This window comes from Mobula birostris, chromosome 9 (assembly GCF_030028105.1).
Source record: "Mobula birostris isolate sMobBir1 chromosome 9, sMobBir1.hap1, whole genome shotgun sequence".
NCBI lineage: Eukaryota > Metazoa > Chordata > Chondrichthyes > Myliobatiformes > Myliobatidae > Mobula > Mobula birostris.
Genome location: NC_092378.1, coordinates 34280845 through 34298176, shown reverse-complemented (window position 1 = coordinate 34298176; position 17332 = coordinate 34280845). Strand labels below are relative to the sequence as shown.

General features: G+C 37.7%; 2 protein-coding genes across 16 annotated transcripts in view; one reads left to right on the top strand and one right to left on the bottom strand.

Annotated features, from left to right (window-relative positions):
* LOC140202656 (serine/threonine-protein kinase WNK1-like) overlaps window positions 1-17332 on the top strand; it is a 160689-nt gene that overhangs the window by 14952 nt on the left and 128405 nt on the right. For all 10 annotated transcript variants that reach the window (XM_072267777.1, XM_072267781.1, XM_072267780.1 and 7 more), the window contains exon 2: window positions 9496-9668. In XM_072267777.1, coding sequence (XP_072123878.1) covers window positions 9496-9668 — 173 coding nt within the window. The remainder of the gene's footprint in view (window positions 1-9495; window positions 9669-17332) is intronic.
* Window positions 1-17332, bottom strand: part of LOC140202658 (ninjurin-2-like) — a 288428-nt gene that overhangs the window by 256723 nt on the left and 14373 nt on the right. The window lies entirely within an intron of this gene.

Genomic DNA, 17332 nt, shown 5'->3' with positions numbered 1-17332 from the left:
TCTCGGCCTGAAACGTCGACTGCACCTCTTCCTAGAGATGCTGCCTGGCCTGCTGTGTTCACCAGCAACTTTTATGTGTGTTGCTTGAATTTCCAGCATCTGCAGAATTCCTGTTGTAAGCAATTACCAGTAATTTATATGGGAAAAATTTGTGAGTGTTCGCAGACCCAAAAATAACCTACCAAATCATACCAAATAACACATAAAACCTAAAATAACAGTAACATGTAGTAAAAGCAGGAATGATATCGGCAATCGCCTCTGATCTGGGCTGACATTTACATGCCAGGCGGCACCTAATTAATTATTTGTTTATTTCGACTTTTTTTCCTTAAAATTCTTTGCAGATCGGTATCTGTCCGTGGCCTGGGGGTTGAGGTGGTGGGACACTGGGGTGTCATCTCATCATCGATCAGGGCAGGCAGGTCATCTTCTTCTCTGTCTCCCTGCCTCGATGTCGAAGGTCAAGGTTCGTCATCTGCTGTAGCTGATGTGGAACACTTGCTTGACTGCTTAGCCTCGCGCATTTTTAGATCCTACAGTTCTTTGTAAGCACTCAAGCCATCGTGCAAATATGCCCTAAACCGACGTACCCTTTCAAAATTAAAGTCGTACTTTATCATTGCAGCGAAAACCTCACGCAGTTGCTTCACGTTCAGTTCCTGGACGACTTCACTTTCAGTCCGTTTGCTACTGCATTCGTTTTCGATTGTTATCCCTTTCTCTTCCAATTGCATCAGCTCTTCATCAGTTCTTGGTCACGGGATGCCAAAACCTCTTCAACATCATCTTCGTCAACTTCCACAAGCCAAACTCACTTTGTCCTTACTTCATTCACCACGATCGAAACGCTTAATTATGTCTAGTTTTACACTAAGTGTAACACCCTTACGAGGTCTTTTAAGCATTTCCGATACCTTAGAACTCATCTTGCTAACGGATACTCACAGGCAAGTGTTTAAGCAATGCCAGCTAGAATGCCAATCCGAATCCGGAGGAGGAGTGGCTCGGGGCGCACGCTGCCTTTATTTATAACAGTGAAAACACCTTCTGTTAGCGAAAACAGGTAACTAATGTAGGTCTTTCATAACAGTGAGGTTTTGTAAAGCGAACGTTCGAAAAGCGGGAGACATCTGTAGTCCAGTCAGGAAGGAAGGACAAGGATGGCAAAGTCAAGCTTAGGATGCTAGAATCAAACAGTACCTTTGAGGATTAGAAAGGAGCCAGAAGAGAACTCAAGAAAAGAACTAGGAAAGACAGGTGAGCCGATGAAAAGTCATTGTCTATTAGGATTAAAGTGAATCCCATATTATTCTATACATCAAGAGCAAGAGAATAACCAGGGAGAGGGTGAAACCATTTGAGGGTAAAGGGGGGAACACTTGCTTGGATGTAAAGGATGTGGATGAAGTCCTAAATGAGGACTTTGCATCAGTATTTACCAAGGAGAAGGATGTGGAGAATAGGGAGATCAGTGCTGAATGTATTAATATGCATGGGATCAATGGTCAATTGGCTATTTGGATTCAGAACTGGCTTACCCATTGAAGACAGAGGATGGTGTTGAAGGGACTTATTTTAGTTGGAGTTCTGGGTTAGCGGTCTTCCACAGGGATCTGTGCTAGGATCTTTGCTGTTTGTGATGAATATAAATGACATGGATGGACATGTAGGTGGATTAGTAAGTTTGGAGATGATACGAAGACTGGTGGTGCTGTGGATAGCGTAGATGACTGGCATCGAATACAGTGAGATACAGATCATTTGCATAAATGGGCAAAGAAGTGACAGATTGAGTTTAACCTGGCCAAATGTGAAGTGTTGCACCATGGTAGGTCAAATGTAAAGAGACAGTAAACTGTTAAGGATAAGACCTTTAACAATGCTGAGGAGCAGTGGGATCTTGAGGCCCAAATTTATAGCTCCTTGAAAGAGACTACACAGGTTGATAGGGTGGTTAAGAAGGCATATGACATGCTTGCCTGTATTGATCGAGTCATCGAGTTCAAAAGTCAGGAAGTTATGTTGCAACTGTATAAATCTAGTTAGGCTACATCTGGATATTGCAAACGGTTCTGGTCACCCCATAATGGGAATGACGACGGGGCTTTGGAGAGGGTGCAGAAGAGTTTTACCAGGATGTGGCCTGGGTTAGAGGGCAAGTTGCTATAATGAGAAGTTGGACATACTTGGATTATTTTCTGTGGAGTGGCAGAGGCTGAGGGGAGATCTGATAGAGGTTTATAAAGATTGAGTGTATAGATAGACAGGCAATATCTTTATTTTCCAGGGTTGAAATGTCTAATACCAGAGGGCATGCATATAAGGTAAGATGGCGTAATATTAAAGGAGATATAATGGGCAATTTTTTTTTTACACAGAGGCGGAGGCCTGAAATGCATTGCCTAGGGTTGTGGTAGAGGCAGATATATTAGGGACTTTTAAGAGGTTTATATATGCACATAAATGTGAGGAAAATGGAGGTATAATGGACATTGTGTAGGCAGATGAGATTAGTGTAGTTAACCATTTGATTACTAATTTAATTGGTTCAGCACAACATTGTGGGTTGAAGGGCATGTTTCTGTGCTGTATTGTTCTGTGTTTTCTGTTCTAAGTATCCTTAATCCTGTGTTTCAACATGTTTCTATAAACCTGGGTTGCCGACGTCAGATGATTTTTCATGAAGACCCGACAAGCATTTGACAGATAATTAATGTCTTTGAAAATTTGAAAGAAAATAGAAAGCCTTTTTGTTTAAAGATTAAGAGCTAAACTGTAGGGAGTTTGGTTTGTATTTTGAACTTCTGAGTTTTGTTATGATGTGAAGCTACTAGGAAAATAATCTCAACAGTTTTTAATGGTATGTTACAATATATTGTATGAAATCCAATTGAAAACCAATAAACAGTGAACTGTTAACTATTAAGCTGGAATATTTTGGGCTTTGGCTGGATATAATTTTCAAATTTAGTTCTTTCACCAATTGGCCTAAAGAGAAATGCTGCTTAAATTTTAGACAATGATAAATGGAATTTCAATTCATAACATTTTGTTGGAACGAAGTTATCAGTTTATTCTGTCAAAATTGCATGCAGACAAAGCAACTGGACAAATAACCTTGCTTAGAGAAAAAGTTGAGACAATAGGAGTTGATCAGAAACCTTTGTGAGATAATCAACCTTATGAAATACTTAGAAGACATTTGGAATCTAGCTGGCCCAGTTAAGAAAGGCAAACTAAATCTGGAAAGATAAGAAAAGGAGACAGAAAATTGACTCCAGAAAGTTTGAATTGAGCATCCTGTCAGTGTTTATAATGCATTTTGATAAATGTAATGTATTATCAGTATTGTTTACCATTACTTATGAACAATAGCTTAACTGTCTTTTCAGTTTGCCATTTGGAAGATTAGAAAGATGGTTGTGATTTTGAAGATTTTTGTTGATACTGTATTGCACAGCAAAAATAAGTCATTGATCATTGGTGCACAAAGGCCTAACTGTGAGCAAGTGATACTGAATCTAAAATGACCCAATAGAATGGGTCATAGACGTAGTAGATTGTTAAATCTAGAGCGTAAAGCCTCTGGAGGAACTCAGTAGGCCAGGCAGTATCTGTGGAGACAGAAATGGTTGATCTTTTGGATCAAAACTGCACCAGGAATGGATTCCGACAGTTTGTTTTTTTGAACATTGTAAAAGCCTGTTTTGATCCAAGGTAAACAAAACAAAACATTTTGGGGCAATTTACTGAAGAGACATGAGATATGTATCTATGGTCAAATTAAGTTTTGAAGAAAGATGGAGGTTCAACTATTCCAACCAACTGACTGTAACAAATGTTTATGGAATCATTGTAAGTTGTTTGAGAGTTCAAGTTAAAACTGGTCAATATTTGGAAAAAGATTCTTAAAATGCTATGGATAACTGTTTAGGCTAGGTATTGAAGATGAAAATAGTACTTAAGTAGTTTAGAAGGGACTTAAGTTTGTATTTCGAGTGAATTAAAACTAGTTGGGCTCTTTTTTTTCTATACCAATATATTTCCAAATGACTTGGATACTAATTTTATAAAGTGATATTTGTGCAATATTCTTAAGTAGTTGGTATATTTTTATTCAGGGATGCCCAAAGAAATTGATATACAGTTTAAAAGAACTGGCTGTGTTTGCTAGTGTACTAGTAAAACTTCCAGGCAGCTTGAATAAAATAATTTGGAAATAGTTTTTGTGCAAGTAAAATAATGCAATTAGAGTTGTGCAGATGAAGAAAGTTCATTCGTTCATTAGCATAGCTAATGTTATTTAAACTAGCTGGCTAGCTGCTAAGGAGCTACACTATTGATGTCCTACATGATGAGGCCAAACTCCCTGTCGACTTGCTTAAAGTTGTAATAGAATAAACATGATAATATAATATCTGTACATATTTTAATGTCACTTTTTCTGCATATACCCAACTTGGTTTACAGATTAGACAAAATCACTAAACGAAGTATTACATACACCCTTGGAGGTCGACGGGGGGGGGGGGGAGAGGGATATGGGGTTGCGGGGGCGGGGGTGCTACCTCCCTGAAATGAGTTTTTGCAGGGTGAGACGTCTGACCTTGAATTCTTCCACTCTTATAATAAATTGCTCCTATTATGCTGATCAGAAGAGATTTTGTGGATTTAAATACAGTAAAGAAGGAATGGCAATGTTTCCAAGTCAATGGTGTGTGACTTGGTGAGAAATTGAAGTTGATAGTGTCGTATTTGCCTGCTGCCTTAACTTCCATAATGGTAGCAGTTATCAAAGTGCTGTTGGAGTTACTTGGACAAGCAACTGGTGCATTTTGTAGTCTGCACATTTTTGCAGCAAAGGTTTTGTTAGTCATTGAGGGCATGAATTTTTAATATCATGGGTTGGGGCCTAATTAAGCAAGCTGGTTTGTCATGGATGATGGTGGATTGTCTTCAGTGTAGTTGGAATTGCACTTATGCAAGCAAGTGGGGTGCATTCTGTAATTTCCTATCTTGTAAATGATGGAAAAAAATTTGGGTTGTTATTGTTGGGTTGCATGCTGAAGGACACCCAGCTTGAGTGCCATAGTTAAGTGGCTATCCAGTTGAATCAACTATCCCCAGAATGTTGCAATTTGGGGATTTAAATTAGGGTAATACTATTGAACATTAGGTTATTCAGTTTGAACATCAGAGGTGATCATTGCCTAGCACTTACCAGTTTAACTCTGAGGAGTTGCAAATGAAATGCAATTTGGTGAACTTTATAAACTAAGTAGTCCTGGAAACATTTCTGCATGTTCAGGTCTTGTCATTTCCTCTGGCTGCAAATGGTTCTTGAATTAATGAAAGGATATATTCTTCAGTGAATGATCTTGATACGCTTATTTCAAGTAGAGATTTTATATATAATGTGCGCGCATATTTATCTGACACTGCTGTCAGTAGTTAGCAGTTGAAGAGCAAAAATCTGGTTTGCCCGAGGTATGCGTGTGGCTTCTTGCTTCACTTCCCAGTATCCTTGTGAAAAAGAAAATTGTTTTTCTGAATCTGCCAGAACCTAGTATGAAGAAATTAGGGATATGGAATACATAGAGATTATGGAACTGGGATGAGCCCACAGAGGAATCAGGACAATGAATTTTAAGCAACACACATCAAAGTTTCTGGTGAACGCAGTAGACCAGGCAGCATCTATAAGAAGAGGTACAGTTGACGTTTCAGGCCGAGACCCTTCGTCAGGACTAACTGAAAGAAGAGCTAGTAAGAGATTTGAAAGTGGGAGGAGGAGGGGGAGATCCAAAATTTAAAATAATTATGACAATGTTTTCTTTTGGACCATGTAAAATTGAAATGCATCAAGTTTACTTTCAGCTATTCAAAAATATTGTCATTCTGATATTTAAAAAGATTAACTTGCAATATGCTGGAATCTGGTGTGTGAAAGCCTGTTGGAAGAACTTGAGTCAGGCAGCATCAGTGGAGTGACAAAGTACTCTTGTAGTTGTTGCTCGACTTGTTTAGTTCCTGTAACTTACAATTGATGTTTTAATAGTTAAGTTTCCAAATTGTTTGAAGTTCTACTTTGGAAATAAGAATTAGAAAGATGGTTGTTAAGTCATATGTGCAGTAAAAGATGAGGAGGAGAAGATGGCGGCGCGATGGCAGCGTGCGCGGCCACTTCGGTGGTTATGTCTGTTATCTGTCAAGTAGGGGACTGTGCACAATTTTGATTTGATGGAGACAGACGTGAGAGTACGGAGGAACATCTGGAAAACTTCTGAAATGCCCGCTTCGCTGCCGCTGCTACTGTGTGGTAACTGGAATCTCCGGAGCAGAAGGCCCCGAAATCCTTGGCTTTGTGTGTTTCAGCGGCCGGGGCAAGGTCGAAGGCGCTCGGGAGGCTGTATCGGAGAGGCTGGTTGGAAGCTCGAAGTTTTTGGACGGATGGACTCAGTGTCGGCTGTGGTTGGCTGCTTCCAAGGCATCGGCAAGTTGACGGTGCCTGGAGGTTTATGGCAGGGAGTTTCTCCCTTTTGCCGCCTGCTATCGGGGACTTGGGAGTCAATCGACTGGGGGACTTTTGAGACTCTATTTACCGTGCCCATGGTTTGTTCTTCATCAAATTATGGTATTGCTTTGCCCTGCTGTAACTATATGTTATAATTATGTGGTTCTGTCAGTGTTAAGTCTTTGGTTTGTCCTGTTTTCTGTGATATCACTCCGGAGAAACATTGTATCATTTCTTAATGCATGTATGCATTTCTAAATGACAATAAAAAGAGGACTGAGTGTTCTCATAATCTAATGTAATCTAAAATGTGTGGAGAATTATCTTGGCTGCAGACAGGAAAATGTTAGATGTAATGGATTATAGCCAATAAAGTAAAACTGATGCTGATATTAAGCACACTGGCCATTAATAATTATAATTAATAATTATTGCTGCCACATCCCATCCTTTGCTATGTAATTCACCCCTCTCCCTGTTGAGTAGTACCAGAGAATGCAAGGGATCTGTGAGGTTTTAATAATATACGGTAGTTTTAATTCAAAATCCATTAAAGCAAAATTAAATAAAGATGTATTTTGTGTGATAGCTGCCCCAGACGTTGGCTGCTGCTGTCCCCAGCTCCTTAAAAGAGTAATGTGATGTCATCATCCTTCTTTTGGGTGGTGGGGGGGAGGGAGTGTAGAGATTTTGGATATATTTTATCAAATGTTATCAGATGGCTTTTGTGCAAAAAGACTGGGAAACACTGGTTTTGTGTTGTTTTAACATTCTGAAGGAATTTAAAGTTGGGGTTGTGATCTCAGGATTTTATGTCTGATTTTGGATTAACAGCACACTTGACAGGGTATCTTGTTTATTCAGACTCTTTGGTACTGAGAATAATCTTGTGTATTACATTCATTATGGGTTGAAGACTTGCTAAAGAAGATTGAGAATAGAGAATGACTTGGTGGAGAAATTCAACATCAGAACTTTTGCAAGGAAGGAAATAAGGTTGAGTTCTGAGGGAGAGAAAACAAAGAATTAAAGTTTGAAGTATAACTGCTCTACAGTTGTGATATTTAAAGTGTTAAAACCAAGAGGTTACTGGCAATTAACACAACCATATCACTAAAAGCAGATCTGTATTTGGGAGGAAGACTTTATTTTCTGGTGAACTTGGTTAGTGTATTTGCTCATATCCAGTAACTCCATGGTATTTAGTGCATGCTGTTATATTGATGAAGGATAAAATTAGTGACTGGAGCTGTGCAATGTAACTGGCATTTTTTGCTTATTGAGTGAGCTGGCAAATTTCTTCCATGCATGGTGCCATGGTACCATGGTACTTACATATGTATATTGTACTCTGAAGTAATCCAGACTTGCACAAATACTTGAATTAAGTGGCTGAGTACAGAACTATTTAAATTTTGGATTGACATTGGAAAAAAAATTAGAATCTCATTTAACAAGAGGGAAATTTCTCTCCAGTTACCTGCTGCTGAAATCTTTTTAAAAAAAAATCAACCATGCCTAGGATATGAGGTTGAAATTCCGCCTTTTGAAGAGTAGTCACATTGGGCAGCTAGTTTATACATGAAACTCCGAAATGGCAATGAATATGTTGTTTTCGTAATGTTGATTAGAACATAAATTCTAAAGGTCCAGTGCATTGGAATGACTTCTGGAAAGCATTTTTTAAATAGGAAAATGTGTATCAGAAATGGTGTAATAATTTTTCAAAGGTTGCCTTTCATTTTACATTTTTGGAACTTTTTGATACAAGCAACCTGAGAATCCAGTCCAAGCTTAATGGAAATTCTAAACTAGAATTTTAAAGTTATAACAAAAACAGGTTAAGGCAACATCGTTGAGGGAAGAAACATTTAGCATTTCAGGCCAGAAGAGTGAAAGTTGGGCAAAATAGATATGTTTGCGATTGCATGAGGGGAAAACAATGTCAAAGAAATAATCAAAATATATAGTTTTGCCTGATAATTATAAAATGCTCCAGAATTGGGTCTTATGGCAAGGCAATAGTTATGGAAAGAGGTGTTGACCTGAAATGTTGAGGGCATTCATAGTGGGGAATAGTAAACCACACACAGTGAACTGTTTCTTCACTGGGTCTTGGAAGAGTACTCCTTGCTTGTCTGGTCCAGCTGAACAAATATTGGAAGTGATTAATTGAAAGCAATGTGTACTGCAGATCATTCCAAAGGCATCTTGCTTCAATCAAGAGATTCAATACTTTTATTCTGATGATCTACTCTAAATTTGAGCATGGATATCGGAAGGCCTGTATTTGCATGACTGCAGTTTCCAAGACTTAAATTTTATCTTGCCCTTGATTCAATAGATAATCAGGCATCTAAAACCTAGAATCTATTTGATTTAACGTTTTTGAGCAATGCTTTTTTCTTAATTTCTTTAATACCTTGAGTAAAGTGTATGTAATTTTTAGGCAAGTTCATGAGCTGTTTGCTTGGCTTTGTGTCAATTAAGGCTAGCAAAAGAATCTTGCTGTATTATATTTCTTGTTCTGAGAAGAGACAGTAATTTAAGCCCCAGTTTGTATGTGGATTGCAGATTGAGCAAAGACTCTTCAATTTGGGATGTTTTTTTTGCATTCTGTCTGGATTATAGTTTTCAAAGAGCAGATGTCTTTAATCCTTTATCTTTCTGTTAATTTAGTGAGCTTCAGAGAGGTCAATTTCATTGCAAATAAGATGAAGCTAGCCCTAAATGCATCTTTGTAGACTGAGAACTGATCATTAAAGCACATTTTTACTTTAAATTACAGCTGGAAAGGCAATGGAACTCCATCTACATGTTTTGTTTGGGGAGTTTGGTGATTACCAATAGTCTTTCCAGCATTGATCTTGTTGCCTCCTGTCAAGAACAAGAAACATAATAGCAAGTATACATACCTGCATGCAAGTTTACTAATGTGCTCTTGAAACTACCTTACCATGTTTTTTTGCTATTAACAGGACCGAAAGTTGTCAAAATCAGAAAGGCAAAGGTTTAAAGAAGAAGCTGAAATGTTAAAGGCCTTGCAGCATCCGAATATAGTCAGATTTTATGATTCTTGGGAATCAACGTTGAAAGGAAAGAAATGTATAGTGCTGGTGACAGAATTGATGACGTCAGGAACTCTGAAAACGTAAGTGCAGTTAAATATTTTAAACTGAATTATCATTTGTTGCCTTTTTGGTTTCTCACATATTTAATTGCCTTTATGCATAACTTGTGCAGAACATTTAAACTGATAATGCACAGCTTTACTTAAGACAGTCAGGAAGGATAATTGATGGAAATGTGGACCTTTATAAGGATGCATAAAATCATGAAGGGCATAGATACTGAATGGTCAGTCTTTTTGCCAGGTTAGGGAAGTAAAAAACTAGACAGCATAGATTCAAGAAGAGTGGAGACAGATTTAAAGAGACCTGAAGGAGGAGCTTTTCTGGACAGTGAATGGTGGGTATATTGAACAATCTGTCATGGGAAGCTGTAGAGGCAGATATAGTTACAAGAATTAAGGTACTTAGATTGGTATATGGAGAGGAAAAGTATGGAAAGGTATGTACAGAATGAGATCAGCTCAGGTTGACAACTTGGTTGACATGATATGGAGGGCTGAAGTGCCGATTTTTGTGCTGTATACCTCTGACCCTATAAGTTTTGAGTATTGACTGATCCATCGCACATTTCTTTGCTGTTTACTTTTAAATATACTGTTAGTTCTGCTCTAATATATTTCCATAATACAAATTAGTTATAATACAATTGATGGTTTAGGGAACACTATTTGCATTATTATACTGGCTACATTTGTGCAATTATGATCTAGTAAACCCTGTTTAAGTGTGTGCTGTGAAGTGAACTGCAACATTTTTTTGCTATAATACAAGTTTCTATAACACATATTTTCTTTGGAATGTAACTATCATGTTATAACAAAACTACCTGTGTGTACTCTATATCTGTTTTCAAAGGCTAATATAAAATTGATGTTGTTAAACATTGAAATTGTTTTTTAATAACCATGGGATGGATAGATGCTGATTTTTGCAGGTGGCCTGATTACATGTGCATTTGAAATGCCACAATAAACATTTAAAATCTTGCCACTCTGTCTTGATTGTTGTGTCTCATTTTCCACTTTTTATGCACCTAACCAATCTATTGATACATTCTTGCAGCTGCAATTTGTTTCTGCACTGAGGACACTTAGCAGTTTTGGTATCATTGGCAAACATTTGCATTATTGTCACTGTTTAATTGAGCCATATCACAAAAACCAAGAGACTTGATAATGGAGTTCTATTAAATCCTGCTATATATATCCTAAACTTCTATGAATGTTTTCCTTTGCTTTCTCCAACTGAGCCATTGTGTAAAAATTAAGTTTGCTTCTTGCCTTTGGAACTTGCAGGTTAATTTTCCCCGATCAGCCTGCTATATAGGACTTCACTGAAGGACTTGCTAAAAATCTATGCAGACCACATCAAATATACTGTTTTTGTCACCCTTAATATAAAAAAAAAATCAAATTCATGCTGATTTACATCCTTTGTAATATATGTGTATGATCCAAGGCCTCATTTCTTCATTTCTTTGTTATCTATGATTCTCAGAGGAGATATAGACATCGACAACCTCAGCCGCCTCCTGCGGTTCCACAGTTAGGTGGCCCCGATGTATTAAGTCTCTCTGTAGTGACAGTTTTAATATAATTGAAGAACCTCTTGGGATTATTGTTAACCCTGCCTGACAGATCCATCTCATACCTTCAGCCCACTTGATTTCCCTCTTAAGCACGCTCTTAAACTTTATATTTGTTGAGGGATTTATTTGAACCCATCTGCCTAAAAGTGATATACGCTTTCACCTTTTACCTGACAAGAGCCTCTATTTCTGATCAGTTAGGGTTCACTGAACTTGGTATGCCTGCTCTTCAAGCTAACAGGAACATGCTGCACCAGGACCCTTAATGTCCTTTAAATACCTACTTGCCAACTGTTTCTTTGCCTTTAAATAGGGACACCCATTCAACCCTGGCTAGATTCTGCCTAATGTCTTCAAAGTTGCCAGCTGCTGCAGTTTAGGACTTTCAATGTGTGCACCTGTTCTATATTTTTCCATGACTGTTTAAAAGCTAATAGAATTGTGTGAAATTTTTTGATACATCTGGCCCTCAAGTTCCTGCTGACTATAGGTGCTGGTGGTGGGGGGTGTATGTTTATAAGCATAGCCCTACCAAGGTGGCAATCCCTTTCTAATTTCTAAGTTCTACTCAAATGTTTTTGTTAGAAGAATATTTCTAAGCACTGTTGTGATGTCCTCCCTTATTAAAAAGGCAATGCCTCCACTCCTATCTCTTCCTCCGTCATACCTAAAGCATTGATATCCTGGAACATTGTGCTGTAAATCCTGCCCTTCTCTCAGCCATGTTTCTGTTATGGCCACAGTATCTCAGTGCCAAGAGGTAATCCACCCACTCAATTCATCCACTTTACCTGTTAAGCTTCATGCGTTAAATTGATGCAATTTAAAGCAGTGCTACCAACTGTCCTTATTACTGTAACCTGGCTATCCTGAGCACCAGGCTTATACACTTCAGTTGTTTCTCATACCTCTGACTTCTTGCTCGAGTCTCAGGCCCATGCCCACACCCTGGTCCCTCTCACCCTCACCAATCTAGTTGAAACCCTCCCCGGTGGCAAAAGCAAATTTCCCAAATTTCTGTGCTTGGATATTGGTTTCCCCTCTGGTTCAACTGCATCTTGTCCCACGTGTTGCCTCTACCTTAGTGGAGATCCCTCCCTGCTCCTTGTACTGACTCTTCAGCCGGTAATCATCAGCCAGAAAAGGGTACTCATCTGGCCTGACTTTCTTACTTAACTCCTTTGTACTCATTCTGCAGGACCTTGTCCCTTGTTCTGCCTATGTTGTTTGTACCAATGTTTACAACGACCTGTTCATCAATCTACTTTGTATTTTCTGCTTCTGCTCAGTTGTAATTGACCCTGGCACCTGGGAGGTAGTGCACCATCTTGGTATCTCTCCTGTGGCCATCTTTTGTTGGACAGAATTTCTTCTCGTGCTAAATGTTGAGTCTGCTATCGCTATTGCTCTGCCTGACTGTACGTCTCTCTGCTGAGCATCATGGCCAACCACAGTGCCACTTATCTGGCTGCTGCTGTTGTGCCCTTCTCCCTCCTCCCACCCTCTCTTTCTCTTTCTCCCCCCCCCCGCCAGAATCTGAAGGGGTATACTTGCCGCCGAGAGGAATGGCCACAAGGAAGCGCTTCACTGATTGCATACTTGCCTTGCTTTGCCTGATGGTCACCCATCTATATGAAACTTGTATGTGAGTGTGACCACCTTTAGTAAAAGTCTCATTTATGAAATCCTCAGCTTCCAGAGCTTCTTGGATGATCCTGAGTACATTTACTTCCATACCCAGTTCCTTCCCCAGTCGGCTAGGGGCTTTACCTCCCACAGATGTAATCTTTAGGGAGACCATGAGGTTCCCTATCTTCCCATATCTGGGAGGAGGAGCATTCCTCTGCACTACCATCTTGCCTACACCTGGATCAAGGACTAAAGATCAACAAAATAAAACCTCCTGGCCTTAGAACCTTTAGCCATTGTTCTTTGAGAATCTAATGATATCACTGGTATTTTAAGGAGAGACACTATTCATAAAGTCTGGTTGTATGCTGATGATTTACTGCTATTTATTTCTAATGTTGAGACTTCATTACCCCATATGCTTTCTTTACTCTCCTGTTTTAACCAGTTTTCAGGTTGTAAATTAAACCTACATAAAAGTGAATTTTTCCCTTTGAACAATTTGATACCAATAAATTCTAACTTTACTTTTAAAATTGTAAGAAACCAATTTACTTGTTTAGGTGTAACAATCACTAAAAATTATAAGTGTCCATTTAAAGAAAATCTTCTTACTCTATTGAATCATGTAAAAAGAATACTGTCAAATTGGTTGTCTCTTTTGTTATCGTTAATTGGTCGAATTAACTGTCAAAATGAATATATTACCTAAATTTATATATCTTTTTCAGGCATTGTTGGTTTTCATTCCTAAATCCTTTTTTGATTCTCTTGACTATTATATCTTATATATGGAAGAATAAGCATTCTAGATTAAATAAAATTCATCTTCAGAAAGATAAAAAGAATGGAGGATTAGCCTTACCAAACTTTAGAATTTATTATTGGGCAGTTAATGTAAGAAATCTTACATGTTGGTTATATTATATAAATTGTGAGGATTGCCTGATGTGGGTTTTTTTTAGAAGCTAATTCTGTAAATAAATTCTCTATTATTTCCCTTCTTGGATCCTCACTTCCTTTGTCTTTGAGTAAGTTAACTGATAATCTGGTAGTTAAACACACTATGAGGATTTGGATACAATTCCGAAAATATTTTGGCTTATTGAGATTTTCTCCTTCGAGTCCCATTTTTTCTAATTATTTTTTTAAAACCCTCTATGATTGATGCGGCTTTTAAAGAATGGGATAGATTAGGTATTAAATGCTTTCAGGACTTGTTAGTAGAGGGAAGTCTTTTTTTGTTTGAACAATTGTCAACTAAATATAGTTTACCCAAAATGCATATTTTCGATATCTACAAAAGAGATTTTTTACGGTTTCAAATAAGTACATTTCCTAAAAGTCCTGATAAGAATCTACTAGATGTAATCTTTAATCTGAAACCTTTTTATAATGGATCTATATCTAATATTTATAATATGCTGTTGGAAATGAGAAGTGTTCCTTTAGATAAAATTAAAAATCTTTGAGAACAAGATTTACAGCCTTCAATTTCAATGAGGAAACTTGGAATCAAATTTTTAAATTAGTCAACACTTCATTGTTATGTGCCCGTCACTCTCTCCTTCAATTTAAAATGGTCCATAGGGCCCATATGACTATGGATAAGTTGACTTGTTTTTATTTAGGTATATCTCCGTTTTGTGATAAATGTAATAATGGAGAAGCTTCACTCATTCATGTGTTTTGGACATGTCCGAGTCTTGGAAAATATTGGAAAGAAGTATTTCAAACCTTTTCGATACTTTTTAAAGTAAATTTCAAGCCTAATCCTTCAACTGCTTTATTTGGTATTGTTGGAGGAAAGGTTATTATTTTGGAGCCATCCGATTTGCACATTTTGGCTTTTATGTCTCTTATGGCCAGAAGGATGCTTTTGCTTAAATGGAAAGATGTGGCCCCTCCTATTCACGCCCAATGGTTATGTGATGTGATGTCGTGTTTAAATTTAGAGAAGATTCGATGTTCCATCTTTGAATCTAATCAAGACTTTCAAACATTGTGGGGACCTCTTCTGAATTATTTTCAAAACCTTTGATTTGCTGTTAAAGCACAGATGATGACTAACAATCCTTTTTCCTTTTTTTCCTACTAATCAGCTTCGGTCTTGGTAGTGGGTTAGATTTTTTATACAGAATCAAATTATTATTTTTCAATGTTACGAACTAATTGACTTGTATGAATATTGGGTAAGGAGTCTTTATATGCGATTTAATTTAATGTATTGACTTTTTTCCCCCCTGTACTCCGTATTCTTATATATATAAATTAATAAAAATATTCGAAAGAGAAATAAAACCTTGCTTGTTCTTAACTGCCTTCTCACTGAAACGTTTTTCATAATAGTTGCTCTCACTCCCCACACTTGGACCACTAACTTCATCTCTACCAGCTGAAACTTCTGAGCGAGAGCTTCAGTTTCCCACTCTTAACATTGATATTTAACAAAAACTGCTCCAACATAGCTGCTTTGTTCTTCTAGTAATGTTTATGGTGGTTGGCAGACCAACGTAAGGTGCATTACTGCCACCTACTGAGCATCATTCAAACACACTAAACACTTCTCCAGAAAGTTTTCCACCACTGTCCCATTGATGTTTGTCACTAGAACCTCACGTTCTGCTATGAGTATTAAATTCCCCACACCTTATAATTTTTTCCATTTCTGCCCTCACTTTCTAATATATCAGGTGTTAACCTTTCACAAGGATTACTTGTACTTTTCTATTCTTTACCCAAATTTCAACTACAATTGACTCATAAACAGCTCTAATTTCTAAACTCTGTGGTATCCCATTTTTATCAAAGGTAGCCACACCATTACATGTTTTCTGATTGCGTCTTATATCAACAAAACCTTGTATCTTAAAACTCAGACAAGATTGCAACTACGTTTCCTTAGCTATTTTAACACTGGGTTTATTTGGTAGATCTTCAATAAATTTTTTAAATTCTTGACCATTAGCTAATAAACTTAGCATTCCACTGTAAGATTAGCAAATATTAAGTACCCTGCTTGGAAGTATGAATATTATTTACCCCTCCTTGTAAAGCATTATTAATAACTTATAGCATTAGGTCTGTTATTTTGATGTTTTTCTGCACCTTTTAATATAACACTATTTTCTATCTACTTTTAGTTTGTACTGTACAATTTACCACATCTCCCATGAAAGTAACACATTTGAGTTAATCAACAATCAATTAATCCTTTGTTTTAAATTGTACTCTTTACAGACTGACTTTGATCTGTCTGTATTCTGGATATTAATAGGTCCCGTTGATATAGTTTCCTGTTCTTTCTGAAGAGCTCTTGCATATGATGAGCACATTTCTATCCGATTGTGCTGCACTTCTACAGCTTTCTTATATACAGCACATTAGCATAAGCAGAGCCATGTTCCCCTCCACAATTTTGCTACAATTTGACCTAATGTCTTCTCCACTATTACAATAATCCTGTTCACCACATCTACCCCAGCACTTTTTTTTACCACTACACACAGCTGCTACATGACCAAATTTTGGGCATTGAAAACATATGAGGGGGCAGTACGTAGACTCCAGTTACAGTGTTGCTAGAAAATTCGTGAACCCTGTAGGACTTTCTCTATTTTTGCATAAATATGACTCAAAATGTGATCAGATCTTCAAGCAAGTCCTAAAACTAGATGGAGAACCCAATTAAATAGATAACACAAAACATAATATTTGTTCATTTATTGATTGAGAAAAATGAACCAATACTACATGTATTTGTTGGAAAATGTATGTGAACCTTTGGGTAATGCCTTCCACAAAAGCTATTTGGGGTCAGGTGCTCCAATTGATGAGATGAGATTGGAGGTGTGGGTTGTAGAGGTGCCCTGCCCTATAAAAAAGGCACAAAGTTAGGTTAATGACAGAGCCTGCTCTTCTCAAGAAAGATCTGTTGATGTACACCATGCCTTGATCAAAACAACTTTCAGAGAACCTTAGAAGAAGTATTGTAGAGATGCATTAAGTTGGAAAAGGCTATGAAAGCATTTCTAAAGACCTGAGTGTTCACCAGTCCCCAGTAAGAGAAATTCTCAACAAATGGACGAAACCCATTACTGTTACTACTCTCCCTAGGAGCGGGCATCTTGCAAAGATCACACTAAGAGCACAAGGTGTAATGCTGAAGGAGGTGAAAAAGAACCCAAGGGTAACAGCAAAAGACCTGCAGAAATCTCTAGAACTTGCTAAAGTCTCTGTTCATGTGTCCACTATAAGTAAAACACTGAACAAGAATGTTGTTTGTGGAAGGACACCATGGAAGAAACACAAATGAGAAAGTCATGGAGGAAACTACTGTTTTCCAAAAAAAACATTGCTGCATGTTTCAAGTTTGCAAAAGACCACCTGGGTGTTCTACATCGCTTCTAGGAGAATGCTCTGTGGACAGATGAGACAAAAGTTGAACGTTTTGGCAGAAATGCACAT